General features: G+C 42.2%; 1 protein-coding gene across 8 annotated transcripts in view; it reads right to left on the bottom strand.

Moving 5' to 3' along the window:
- THADA (THADA armadillo repeat containing) overlaps positions 1–14,796 on the bottom strand; it is a 266,610-nt gene that overhangs the window by 179,393 nt on the left and 72,421 nt on the right. For all 8 annotated transcript variants that reach the window (XR_009762420.1, XM_061625379.1, XM_061625378.1 and 5 more), the window contains exon 26: positions 11,105–11,196. Coding sequence is in view for 7 of the 8 variants with exons in the window: in XM_061625379.1 (XP_061481363.1) it covers positions 11,105–11,196 (92 nt within the window). In the remaining variant the exon portion in view is untranslated. The remainder of the gene's footprint in view (positions 1–11,104; positions 11,197–14,796) is intronic.

The raw sequence follows: 14,796 nt of genomic DNA on the forward strand, positions 1-14,796 counted from the left end.
CTGGATTAAAATTAATGGGGCAAGTAATAAAAGGAATGTGGTGCTTGGAGTCTATTACTGACCACCCAATCAAGGAGAACACGAGAACGTAACTTTTGAAAAGCAAACTGCCAACGTTTCAAGGAGGCATGATGTAGTAGTAATGGGGAAGTTCAATTATCCCGATATCTGTTAGGAGACAAATTCTGCCAAACATGGCCCCTCCAAGAAATTTCTGACTTGTGTTGGAGATAACTTTCTCCTACAGAAACTGGAGGAAGCAACCAGAGGATCAGCTATCCTGAACTTGATTCTAACCAACAGAGATGATTTGGTGGATGAAGTGGCAGTTAAGGGAACTCTGGGGGAAAGAGACCACACCATACTTGAATTCTTGCTTTTAACAGAAGCAAAAGCTGAGAGTAGCCATACGCGTACCCTGGACTTTAGGAAAGCTGATTTTAATAAACTCAGAACAATTGTAAGTACGGTTCCATGGCAAGCCACCCTAATGAGGAAAGGAGTCCAAGATGGGTGGGAGTTTCTAAAAAATGAAATTCTAAAAGAGCAATGGCAAGCAACTCCAACAAGGAAAAAAAGGGGAAACAAGAGAAGAAGCCAATGTGGCTTCACAAAAAGCTTTGAAATGACCTGAAAACAAAAAAGGACACATACAGGAAGTGGAAAGAAGGCCAGGCTACAAAGGAAGAGTACAGGCAGGTATCACGGAATTGCAGGGATGGTGTCAGGAAGGCTAAAGCTGAGAATGAGCTGAGGTTAGCGAGGGATGCTAAAAGCAACAAAAAAGCTTTCTTCAGGTATGTCCACAGTAAAAGACAGAGAAAAGAAATGGTGGCACAGCTACTCAATGAGGATGGCAAAATGATAACAGATGACAAAGAAAAGGCAGAAGTAATCAATTCCTACTTTGGCTCAGTCTTCTCCCAAAAAAGGGTCTATGACCCTCCCGGGAAACATGAGTAGAAGGGACAGGATTGGAGCTTGAGATTAACAGACAAATGGTCAAGGAACACCTAATCACTTTGAACAAGTTCAAATTGGCAGGGCCTGATAAACTGCATCCTAGAGTATTGAAGGAACTGGCTGAAGAACTCTCAGAACCGCTGTCTATTATCTTTGCGAAATCATGGAGGACTGGTGAAGTGCCGGATGACTGGAGGAGAGCTAATGTTGTCCTATCTTCAAAAAGGGCAAAAAGGAAGAACTGCGGAACTACAGACCAATCAGCCTAACATCAATCCCTGGAAAAACTCTGGAGCAGATTATAAAGCAGTCAATCTGTAAGCACCTTAAAAACAATGCAGTGATTACTAGGAGCCAAATCTTGCCAAACTAATCTTATCTCGTTTTTTGATCGGGTAACCTCCCTTGCAGACTGTGGGAATGCTGTGGACATAATATATCTCGACTTCAGCAAAGCTTTTGACAAAGTGCCCCATGATATTCTGATTAGCAAGCTAGCTAAATCTGGGCTGGATGGAACAACTATCAGGTGGATCCACAGCTGGCTCCAGAATCGTACTCAAAGAGTGCTTATCAACGGTTCCTTCTCAAACTGGGCGGAAGTAACGAGTGGGGTACCACAGGGTTCGGTCCTGGGCCCAGTGCTCTTCAACATTTTAATTAACGACTTGGATGAGGAGGTACAGAGCATGCTTATCAAATCTGCAGATGATACAAAATTGGGGGGCATAGCTAATACCATGTAAGACAGAAACAAAATTCAAAGGGACCTTGATAGGCTGGAGCATTGGGCTGAAAACAACAGAATGAAATTCAACAGGGATAAATGCAAAGGAAAAAGAAACCAAATGCACAGTTATAAGATGGGGAATACTTGGCTCAGCCATACGACTTGCGAGAAGGATCTTGGAATTGTCGTTGATCACAAGCTGAATATGAGCCAACAGTGCAATGTGGCTGCAAAAAAGGCAAATGCTATATTAGGCTGCATTAACAGAAGTATAGTTTCCAAATCGCATGAAGTATTAGTTCCCCTCTATTCAGCACTTGAATACTGTGTCCAGTTCTGGTCTCCACACTTCAAGAAGGATACAGACAACCTGGAACAGGTTCAGAGGAGGGCAACAAGGATGATCAGGGGACTGGAAATAAAGCCCTATGAGGAGAGACTGAAAGAACTGGGCATGTTTAGCCTGGAGAAGAGAAGACTGAGGGGAGATATGATAGCACTCTTCAAGTACATGAAAGGTTGTCACATAAAGGAGGGCTGGGATCTCTTGTCGATCATCCCAGAGTGCAGGACATGGAATAATGGGTTCAAGTTGCAGGAGGCCAGATTTCGACTGGACATCAGGAAAAACTTCCTAACTTGACAATGGAATCAATTACCTAGAGAGGTAGTGGGCTCTCCGACACTGGAGGCATTCAAGAGGAAGCTGGACAGCCATCTGTCGGGAATGCTTTGATTTGGATTCCTGCATTGAGCAGGGAGTTGGACTTGATGGCCTTATAGGCCCCTTTCATCCAGGGCTGTGAAGTCGGTACGCAAACCTTCGACTCCGACTCTTCTATTTTTCTACTGTCCGACTCCGACTCCTTCATAAATGGCAAATGTATATTAATTTAATATTAATAAATCAATGTTAATATTAAAATATTAATTTTATTTTGAAGCTGGAGTCGGAACATTTCTACTGACTCCAACTCCACCCAAAATTGCTTCCAACTCCAACTCCACGACTTCCGACTCCACAGCCCTGCTTCCAACTCTACTATTCTATGATTCTATTCCTCCCAGAAGGAGCCCAGGGCAGCATATAAATCATCTCATTATATTGCAGCTATAATTCTGATATTCTTTAGCATCTAGCACAGACACAATAAGTAGGTTTGGATGTCACGTTGTATCATAGTTTAGCATGATAAGAATGAGCCACTGTGCACCATGAGGCGGATTTTGGAAGCTTTTGTTTCACCTGAGATACTGACAAACTATGGTTAATGGCAACTATGGTTTGTTTGAAGCAAGCCAGCTGTAAAGAAGCTGTAGTTAAGCAAAAATAGAAGCAAAAGCTTCCAAAATCCTCCTTATGGCCACACCAAAGGATAAGAGGGGAGGGGAAGAGCATGAGTCCAAAGGCTCAATGCAGTTTGTTCTCATCACACTAAAATAGGGATGGGGAACCTATGGTAGTTGCTAGACTACAACCACCATCATCCTGGCTAGAGTTCATGGAGTTGGGAGGCTGATGGGAGTCGGGAGTCCAGCAACATCTGGAGGGCCACAGGTTCCCTATTTCCATGCTAAACGATGTTCAGCACATCCGAATGTGCCCCCAAGTCTCACACTTGATGCCAGCCCTGTTTGTATGCAATCTTTGTATGCATTTGAATTAAACAGAGTCAGCTTTTGCAACATTGGTTCTTTTTTCCATAAAAATTCAAGAGAATCATCTCTACCAATGATCTATGCCCTCCCTCAGCAGGCTACGCTGTTCAGTTATTAGCAATGCAAGAATTATTTTACACACACAGACACACACACTGGGCTTCCTTCTTAATCAACATTATCCAAGACACACATAGTCACATGCCTTTCTCACCCTGCTTCACAGTCCTCTACATCATGAGAGTTTGGCCTATATAGTGTTAACTAAACTGGAAAAAGGAGAAAATATTGGCCTCCCGTTAATATTCAGGTTTGTTGGGGGGATTTATATTGGGGAAAACCTAGCACATACTGAGCACATATGAAGTTGGGAAAGAGTGGTTCTGGATAAAGGCATGCTACTACAAAAGAAGTGATGGCATTCTGGAGAAACTCCCTTGCCAAGAGGGGAAAAATACAAAATCAATTCCTAAATAGTCTTCCTGATCAGTACTAAGGCATTAATTGAAATTCAGAGAAGTCTGCACTCAGCATGCCAGTAAAAGGAAGAATCATTACTCATTCTCTAAAGCTGTAAACAGCAGATAAGTGTGTTTCAGGAAATTATAGGTAAGCCCTGCTGGTACCAAAGTTCAATAGTTCAGACCATTTCCCCCCATCCTCATTCTGTAGCAGCAGCTATCTTTACACAGGTGCTCAAAAGCATAGCTGGTTACTTGAACATTACAAACATTATTCCACTAAATGTTTACACTTACCAAATTTTTACACAAGAAAAAATCAGTGGTTGCCATTGAGGGTACATTGAACAGGGAGCCACAGCAAATCTCAGCTCTCTGTACTTATAAGAAGTAAGTTTGTTTTTTTTTTTTCAATAATTTTTATTCAGATTTTCATAAAACATACAAGACAAAATCATAAAACATTCAAAGACAAAAAACAAAATCAAAAATAGTTAAACAAAAAGAAAAAAAGAAAAAAAAAAAACAAAAATAAAAAATAAAGAGTAAAATATTGACTTCCCATTTGTCAAAGATCAAATCAGTTATAAGTCTATAATATATAACAATCCTGTCTCTTAAGTCATATTATAAAATCACTTTCCTCCAGTAGTTATCTTACTTAATCATCAAATCTCATAAACATTACTTTATTCTTTCCACAAAAAGTCAAAGAGAGGTTTCAATTCTTTAAGAAATATATCTATCAATTTTTTTTTCCAGATAAGCATATCGATTAATCCATCTCATTACTAATTATGATAATCTTATTGTCATAACCATAGTCAAAATAAACATTTCAATTAATCCATCACATCAGAATCTGTTAGGTTCAATAATTTCAGTAGCCATTGTTCTATTATCTCTATTAGTTCCATTTTCCATCTTCCATCTTCAGTAGTCTTGTTAAGTCCAGTAATTTCAATATCCAATCTTCCATTATCAGTATTCCATAATAATCTTGCTGTCAAAGCCATAGTCATATAGTAAGAGTCTGATGGGGATTACCTCTATCCCAAATATTTTCTTGCCATCCATTCTGAATAGGTTGCTGAAATACTGCTGTAAAATCATATCTCTGTTCTTTTTTTCAAAATACACTGGGTCATCTCTTAAAAGTTTTTCCATTGTCACATGGCTGCAGTTAATTCCATAGATTTTCTCTATATTGGGCTCCATCACATCATTCCAGTCCAGAAGATTATCCATGCCATTGATAACTTTATCTCTAGAATCTTCATTCATTTCTTCAGAGATAACATTGAGTTCCAAACAATAGATTTTATTTCTAAAGTCCATAGACTCCAAATCTTGTTCCTGTTCCACGTTGGTTCCAATCTCCGGGATCTCCTCTCTCACAGGGACCCCTATTCCAGTCTCCAGGGTCACCTCTCTCACAGGGACCCCTGTTCCAATCTCTGGGGTCTCCTCTCTCACAGGGACCCCTTCCAGGGTCACCTCTCTCACAGGGACCCTTATATCTTTAATCTCCTGCTTCATTTTACTCAATTCAATTTTCATTATCTCAATCTCATCCATTATTTTCTGAAACATAGTTATTTCCAGATTTTCAGCCACTTTCTTAATTGCCATTTTAAAAGAAAAATATAGGAAAACCACTTCTTATTTCAGCAACAATTGGGTTAATACTCCAAACTTGGTGACATCACAGTATAAACAGAGCAGACAGCCTTATCTCTCCAATAGTTAAGTAAACAAAATGCAGTTCCCAGGATCGAAACAATTAATGGCAATCGTCAAGAAACAGATTCGTCAAAATAAAATAGACCAAAAAGAGAGTAGTCTCAAAACAGTATAATATTTTTCAAAATAAAAATCTGGAATAGAAATCCCTCTTCTGTGTGTATCTTTAGAATGCAAATCCAGGACAGCTTTTTGCAACAAAAACAGAGATAAGCTATTAATTAGTGCGTAGCAGAGAGAAGTTACGGCTCCCCAGTGAGATGTCAAAAACTGATCAATCTGGCAAATCTCTTTTAAACAGCAACAATTTAAGTCAAGTAAAAGAAAAATATAGAAAGAAGGGTGCTTGCCTGTTAGTGCGTTCTCTCTTAGAAGATAAGGTGAACGTTCGCTTTATCAGATAGAGCTTGCTGTTAAAAATCCGTCCCACCTTCGTCGGCTGGACCTCGTCCCATAAATTAATGAGATCTGGTCGTCCCAACAAAAATAGGCTTTGAGGTTAATCTCTTCGTTTCTCCCTACCCGGGAGAAGTTTAATCAGTCAAAAAAAAAAGAAAAAACTGACTGATATATCTGAATAAGCTTCTTTTGAGGCAGGAGCCCGTCTCAAAAGCAGGCACAGGCTAAGTCACCCTTCCCGGAAGTCCTACTTATAAGAAGTAAGTTTGGAAGCACATATCTGTCACACTCACACTTTACATCTAAGGTGAAGCGTATCAGTGGCCCTATGCTAAATACACTGGAATCAGGAAACCCAATTCTACCTTGGAGCCCCGATATAACAACGTAACTGGGGGCGGGGAATCTGCCACCCACAGCAGAGATTAAATCTTTCTAGCCATTATGAGTTTAGTGATATACTTGAAAGTTGAAATGCAATTCCTACATCTAAAGAATGAGGAAGAAGGATGCTAATAAAAAACCCAAATTCATATTACTTGTGATTTTTAACTCTATATGTAATGTTTTTAAGGGTACACTTTAGAAGGTAATTTGGAAAATAAAAATATTATAACTTACGTACAACAGTTCCATTCGGAACAGGCTGGCTCGCCCAAACTCTGTAGAAAGCAGCATGGAATCAGCTGATGACAGGGAATTCCATCCTACTTGGGCAGTATCTCCCCCAACCACCATGGGCCAAGTCTTGACAAGTGAGTGGGACAGCCCACCTATTAATCTCCTGACATCATTATGAAATCAGCTGGTCAGCAGGAGGTGGGTAGAAGATAAACATCTGGCCCACTGGGCCAAAAAAGGTTTCCCAGACCAACTTAGTGGGATACAATCTATAAAGTTTAATTTGGTAGATACATTTTGCTGTGTGCATTAGTGTGTGAAATGCTCTTAGCACAACAAACGTCTTTATATACTCTTTTCCTTCAGCATTATGGGATAAGGGGAAAGCATTGTGTGTTAGTCTTTGAGTTAAGATACACCCATCCCTTGCAGAGTTTAAGAGGATTGAGAAAGTCAAAAGGAGTGCAGGAGTAATGAGCCAGAGCACAGTATTAAGGCAGAGTGGATGGACTGTTCCTTTGAGTAGGAGAGAAGGGAATGGAAGGCATTTGATTGTGAATATGTTTTCTACCATTTGTTTTAAATCTATCTCCAAAAGAGGTCAGCTGAGAAAGTGAAAGAAATGTTAAAATGGTGGAAAAGCATACACAATTTAAACAAACACGTGAGTAAAATATAAACTTGTGATTTTAAACTGGCCGGGAAGATGGATTTTGGAAACTGTTTAGATCAATGCAAAATGTAGTATTCCTTCCATGGGTTCTTGGAAGAGTAAGCAGAAAGAAGTGTTTTTAAAATTGCCTGACCTCTCATTTCTTTTCAAAACATTCTGCAACTTCATCATTTAATGTTCAGCCTTGTATATGGAAATTAGAATTTCACTGGAGAGAACATCAACAGTCTGACACAAGCCACATCTAATTGAATGAGGCTTCCTCTATCATCACACAGTCTGGCAGATCAGGCTTTCCACTCATTTCAATGACACCTGCTCATGTAGCCTAATTTTTAAAAAACATCCATGGTTGCCTATTAAGTAAAAAAAATATGGGAAGTGGACCAACACAACATCTGTGGAAATAAGATCCACTTTTATGAAAAAGTTCCTACCTTCAGGCTTCCCATTTTGGAAACGTTGGCTCATTAAAAATGAACCAAAAAGTTACATAAAATGCATTTGACTGTAATCCAAACACAAGTACATACTGAAAACAAAGGATGCCTGAAGGAAAGCAAATTGCTCTAACGCATCAAGAGAGACATCTAGTGGTTTTTATTACAAATGTGACTCAACTGCTAAACCAGAATAAAGTGCAAATTTCCTTAAATTCTCATTATAATTTCATTGATTCTCATTATAATTTCATTGTAAAGGATTAGTTTCCCAACAGTCAATCTCAAAATTACAGTAATGTAAGCATGCAGCCTAAAGGATTCATACATATCCAATTTTTTTTAAAAAAACAGCAGTTTATATTTTATTCAGAAAATGGTTTTCAATCAATCACATGTATATTTAAATTCTGTATGCTTTACCTTTGCCATGGATGCAGGGTAGCTTACACCATTTCAATGCTTATTTCCTTCACCCCCAACAATCTTATAAACTGAAAAGCAGGTGATGGCAGGACTTCCAGCTATAGAAGCATTCAAGTCAGGCCTTGCCTGGGAATTGGGCTCAGATTTGCACCACTGACATTTATGGCACTCCTGGATCTCTAGCACCCTCACCCTTTCACCATCCCATGGCCTTCCATGGGTTGTATCCAATGCTCCATGCATAGAGTTCCACTGGCACAATGGGACAACCCTCCAAAGCTGCACAAGGGGCTGGTGGAGACAGGAGAAGAGGAAGTTTCACTGCATACACAGAAGTCCATTGTGCCAGCAGAACTGTAATGCTGGATACAGCTCCTAGACCTTTCTCTTCCTGGTAACACTACACCTTAGCCACACTCCAATATAGCAGGTACAGATAACTTGGGGCCCTTCAAATGTTGTTGCACTACAACTCCCACAATCCCTGACCGCTAGCCATACTGAATGGGGGTGATGGGAGCTGGAGTCCAACATCTGGAGGACTACAGGTTAGTCTTCCCTGTAATACAGATTATTGGTTTAAACCCATTCACATCAAATCAATGGGCTTCTGTCTTTGTAATGATGGATTGTGGCACTTATGCATGCTGTTCTTGGCCCCTCGCTCCTGCCTGTTCCCATCTCAATCTTTGGCTGTGCTAGACCTCTCTCTCTCTCTCTCTCTCTCTCTCTCTCTCTACCCCTTTCTGCCCTGTTACCTAATTCTACCCACGATCCATTTAAGAATTCAATCTATCCTCCAGACTTCAAAATCAGTCACATCTCAGTTCTTTCACTCTCGGGATCAGCTTGGTTACTCCTGTCCATTCTGCAAAGGCCAACTCCCCTGTGGCCCTTTCCTGAAGTGAGATGGCTTGAATCCATGAATAAATTATTTGATGTGAAAGTCAAATTATTCATGGATTCAAGCCATTTAAAGATATGGTAAAATACATGTAGAACAATCACATCACAGTGAATTGTGAAACAGTAATGTGTACTCTTCCATTTGTATACGTATGCATACATATGCAAAGCTTAGAGCTTCAGGTACATACTTTAAGATAACTAAAGCAGCATTTGTGAAATGAGGACTGCAATCTTACGTATACTTACCTGGAAGCAAGACAAATGAACTTAGTGGGAGTGTTGTTATGTGCCTTCAAGTTGATTACGACTTATGGAGACCCTATGAATCAGCGACCTCCAATAGCATGTTATGTACCACCCTGTTCAGATCTTGTAAGTTCAGGTCTGTGGCTTCCTTGATGGAATCAATCCATCTCTTGTTTGGCCTTCCTCTTTTTCTACCCCCTTCTGCTTTCCCCAGCATTATTGTCTTTTCTAGTGAATCATATCTTCTTATTATGTGTCTAATGTATGATTTATTTATTTATTTATTTATTAAACTTGTATACCACCCCATAGCTGAAGCTCTCTGGACGGTTTACAATAACTAAAAACAAATACAATTTAAAATACATATTTTAAAAACAATTTAAAACACAATTTAAAAATTTAAAACAATATAGAACACATGCTAAAACGCCTGGGAGAAGAGGAAAGTCTTGACCTGGCACCAAAAAGATAACAGTGTTGGCGCCAGGCACACCACGTCAGAGAGATCATTCCATAATTTGGGGGCCACCACTGAGAAGGCCCTCTCCCTTGTTGCCATTCTCCGAGCTTTCCTCGGAGTAGGCACCCGGACAAGGGCCTTTGATCTTGAACGTAGTGCACGGGTGGGTTCGTATCGGGAGAGGCATTCCAACAGGTATTGTGGTCCCAAGCTGTGTAAGGCTTTATAGGTCAAAACCAGCACCTTGAATCGGAAACATAAAGGCAGCCAGTGCAAGCGGGCCAGAATCCGTTTTATATGTTCGGACCGTCTGGTCCCTGTTACCAATCTGGCCGCTGCATTTTGCACAAGCTGCAGTTTCCGAACTGTCTGCAAAGGCAGCCCCACGTAAAGTGCATTGCAGTAATCTAATTTAGAGGTTACCAGAGCATGGACAACTGAAGCCAGGTTATCCCTGTCCAGTTAGGGACGTAGTTGGGCCACCAACCGAAGTTGGTAGAAGGCACTCCATGCCACCGAGGCTACCTGAGCCTCAAGTGACAGAGATGATTCTAGGAGAACCCCCAAGCTACGAACCTGCTCCTTCAGGGGGAGTGCAACCCCATCCAGGACAGGTTGGACATCCACCATCCGGTCAGAAGAACCACCCACTAGCATCATCTCAGTCTTGTCTGGACTGAGCCTCAGTTTATTAGCCCTCATATATGATAACCTCAGTTTCATCATTTTAGCTTCTAGTGATAGTTCTGGTTTAATTTGTTCTAACACTCAATTATTTGTCTTTTTTGCAGTCCATGGTATCCACAAAGCTCTCCTTCACTGCTGAGTAAATACACTTAGGAACATGCTTTAAAAGTTATACAGCTATATCTAGATTTGCAGCAAACGAAACATCGGAGGGGCGGAACACTTTGTGAGGGCTCATTTGAAGAAAAGAAATAATAGCTTAGTAGGTAGGCAATCGTAAAAGAACCACAAAATGAGTATCCGCTGCAGGCAAATATTAGCCACATTCAGCATCCGGCCTACAGCTCAGTTTCACACCCGAATTAACAGTCACTAATCCCAGTAGTATTTTTATTTTTTAACCACAATTTAATTTTTGGCATTACATCTGAAACAAGTCTAGAAATGCTTTGGAAACATTATGCTTCATATAAATCCATTAGAATAAGGTAAAATTTCTCAAGTTTATTCTTGATCATGATATACTTTACATCAGTGGTGAAGCAGCCTTCACCCTCCAGATGTGGCTGGACTGCAGCTCCCGTCACCCCTGACCACTGGCTGGGGCTAATGGGAGTTGGAATCCAACAGCATCTGGAAGTCCACAGGTTCTGTTGTATAAGGAAAGCATCCAAAGCACCATACCTGTTTTTTTTTGAGTTCTCATCCTTTCCTCTTTTAACTCCAAATATTCTTGTGATCAGGGTACTAAAGAGAAGTGTAGATGAATTTCTTACCTAATATGTCAACAACATAAAAACTGGCATTAAACAGTGTCATGAATTTTCCTAAATGTTTGCATTCTGTATAATACGTTCTTGCTAAAGAAGCAACGACACAGATGAAAACTTTTTCCTACATAAAGAAAAAGTGCTTTATTTAAAAAACATACTATTAATTTCAATATAGCTTTTTAAAAAAAATAGATTGGCCAAGGCAATATGGAGAATCTGCAATACTACACGGAACATATATATAAACCAGATCAAGGGAAAGGGTGTTAACCAGTGACCAGAAAGCATATTTTCGCTTGAATAATACTGATACAGTATGTTAAAGGTGGTGGATAATGGTCAAAGCACAAGTTTTCATCAAGCCAGAACGGGGAACGAAATATAGCAGATGCCAGGCTAATGACCCTTGAGATTAGGAGAAAAGGAGACAGGCTTGGATAACAGAATTTACCATAAATAGATATGTGGCAACTCTGTGAGCCATGTCCCATGTTAAAAGACTGTATGTTTGGGGGAGTCAAACTTGTATCTTTTTAATATTTGTGGAAATGGAGAATCATCAAGTCAACATGTATTCATTTCAGTGGGAGATGTGCATGCTCCAAAACTGTTATTGAAAACTTTCAGAGACAAGTTCTCTTACTAATGTGCAATTACATATTACGCCTCTTAAGAGAACATCCCTACCCCCCCACGCACACAGTCCAGGTTTCTGAAAAGTAGCTTATGAAGCATCGCTGTAAGAATAAACTCACTAATAGGGAAAAAGAAAAACCATATGGTTTAAGAATGTACCTATAGCCACCAAATATTGGAAATTGGGCAGCTATACTGAATACACCAGGGGAGTGGGAGTCCTGACCTCCTTTTGTACCAATTTACAAATTTGTAAAAATGCAAACACAATCTGGGCTGGTCTTTCACAGTCCAATGTACTTCCTGTGTAGCGTGGAAGATTTTTGTTAACATGTTAAAATGACAAAAATGACCCAGAAAATTAAATAGAGCAGAAAGCATTCCTAGTCACCAGAGTAACAATGACTCAGGACTCAGACCTATTGAATTCAATGGGGCTTACCCTCAGGTAAATCGGTTTAGGATTGCAACCTATGTAATGGTAACAATTCTGGCATCTATGTAGAATATACAGGCATATCCTCCCTGTATTTTGCATCCTGCTTTTCATTACACTGGACAGGCCTTACACCAGTCTCTAAAGCCACTACACACCACGAGGCAGTCATAGCTGGCCACCTACATGCATACACTGTGATAGAAAGGCTCCTAACACGCAGTGGGCAGGTACAGCAGAGAGACACAGCCAATTATAGCTCCCTAGTGCATGCCCACAATGTTACTGAGTATCTGGAGATGGTACATACCTGCTTCATAAGGGAGTTAGGGATGGCACGTTGGGGGAGTTAGGGATGGCACGTTGGGGGAGTTAGGGATGGCACGTTGGGGGAGTTAGGGATGGCACGTTGGGGGAGTTAGGGATGGCACGTTGGGGGAGTTAGGGATGGCACGTTGGGGGAGTTAGGGATGGCACGTTGGGGGAGTTAGGGATGGCACGTTGGGGGAGTTAGGGATGGCACGTTGGGGGAGTTAGGGATGGCACGTTGGGGGAGTTAGGGATGGCACGTTGGGGGAGTTAGGGATGGCACGTTGGGGGAGTTAGGGATGGCACGTTGGGGGAGTTAGGGATGGCACGTTGGGGGAGTTAGGGATGGCACGTTGGGGGAGTTAGGGATGGCACGTTGGGGGAGTTAGGGATGGCACGTTGGGGGAGTTAGGGATGGCACATTGGGGGAGTTAGGGATGGCACGTTGGGGGAGTTAGGGATGGCACGTTGGGGGAGTTAGGGATGGCACGTTGGGGGAGTTAGGGATGGCACGTTGGGGGAGTTAGGGATGGCACGTTGGGGGAGTTAGGGATGGCACGTTGGGGGAGTTAGGGATGGCACGTTGGGGGAGTTAGGGATGGCACGTTGGGGGAGTTAGGGATGGCACGTTGGGGGAGTTAGGGATGGCACGTTGGGGGAGTTAGGGATGGCACGTTGGGGGAGTTAGGGATGGCACGTTGGGGGAGTTAGGGATGGCACGTTGGGGGAGTTAGGGATGGCACGTTGGGGGAGTTAGGGATGGCACGTTGGGGGAGTTAGGGATGGCACGTTGGGGGAGTTAGGGATGGCACGTTGGGGGAGTTAGGGATGGCACGTTGGGGGAGTTAGGGATGGCACGTTGGGGGAGTTAGGGATGGCACGTTGGGGGAGTTAGGGATGGCACGTTGGGGGAGTTAGGGATGGCACGTTGGGGGAGTTAGGGATGGCACGTTGGGGGAGTTAGGGATGGCACGTTGGGGGAGTTAGGGATGGCACGTTGGGGGAGTTAGGGATGGCACGTTGGGGGAGTTAGGGATGGCACGTTGGGGGAGTTAGGGATGGCACGTTGGGGGAGTTAGGGATGGCACGTTGGGGGAGTTAGGGATGGCACGTTGGGGGAGTTAGGGATGGCACTTTGGTGTCTACCAGCTGGCCTCCCACAACAGAGAGAAGAATCACTAGGGAGGAAGGCTTTGACACAGCAGAGACCCCAGCTGAGCTCAGCAGGACAGAAAAATACTGCCAATGGTTCTTCCACCAGCTGTAACTATAAAATGGGATGGGGGCTGGATCCCAAGCCCTACAGGTCCACTGAGGAGCCCATCTCTGAATCCGTCAGCCTCTGGTCCACTCGCGGGCCCTGCTCTCATGACAGCCAAGCAACCAGCTGATGGACTCCCGCGGTGGTGTCTCATCCCCTCCTCTCCAGTGCTGATGTTGCGTCGCTCCTGAGAAGCAGCACCATCCTCCTTTCCACCCTGGACACCTGCTGAGCCGCAAGTCAGATTCTTGGTAAGCCAAGAACTGTGATTTACTTTGAAATATATTTCCTTGACTGCTCTGGGATTTTCTTACATGTCTGCTTGGAAGAAACTCCAGCTGCAATCCTCAAACAGATGACTCTGTCAGTGGCCTCCTAGGGAACAATCCTAAGTGTAGCTACTCAGAAGTAAACCGCACTGAATTCAATGGGATTTGTTTCCCAGTAGGTGTGCATAGTGTTGCTGCCTAAGGCTGGGATCCTATGTTCACGTCCCCTGAACACAGTGGGGCTTATTTAGGAGTAAACACATATAGGATTACACCACTATGTATATTTTCATGCATATTTTACATAACTCGCTTAGAAGTTTTCATGATTAAGCGATATATAAATCCTGTTAAATAAAATAAAATAAAAAATATAAATGAGTTATTTAAGGGCTCTTTCGTAAGTGGGATTCCACTAACTTTTGCATGCTAAGTGAATGCCTTCTGGCTGAGCTAATTCCTCTCACACTTTACTTTCCAGCAAATTCACGTGATCTTTGCTTGATGTTAGAAATAGTGAAGATAGCACACAATTCCCAAAAGGGTCACCTAGATTTCTGAGGCAGGGTGCTCTCTCTCTCTCTCTCTGAACAGTAATGGTATACTCCCCCAGGAACAAGGGGGAGAAATAAGTAAAATCAGCCCCTTTCACCAAACACTGCCACAGCTCAAAGCTCCTCCCCCACTTCCAC

This window comes from Rhineura floridana, chromosome 4 (assembly GCF_030035675.1).
Source record: "Rhineura floridana isolate rRhiFlo1 chromosome 4, rRhiFlo1.hap2, whole genome shotgun sequence".
Lineage (NCBI taxonomy): Eukaryota > Metazoa > Chordata > Lepidosauria > Squamata > Rhineuridae > Rhineura > Rhineura floridana.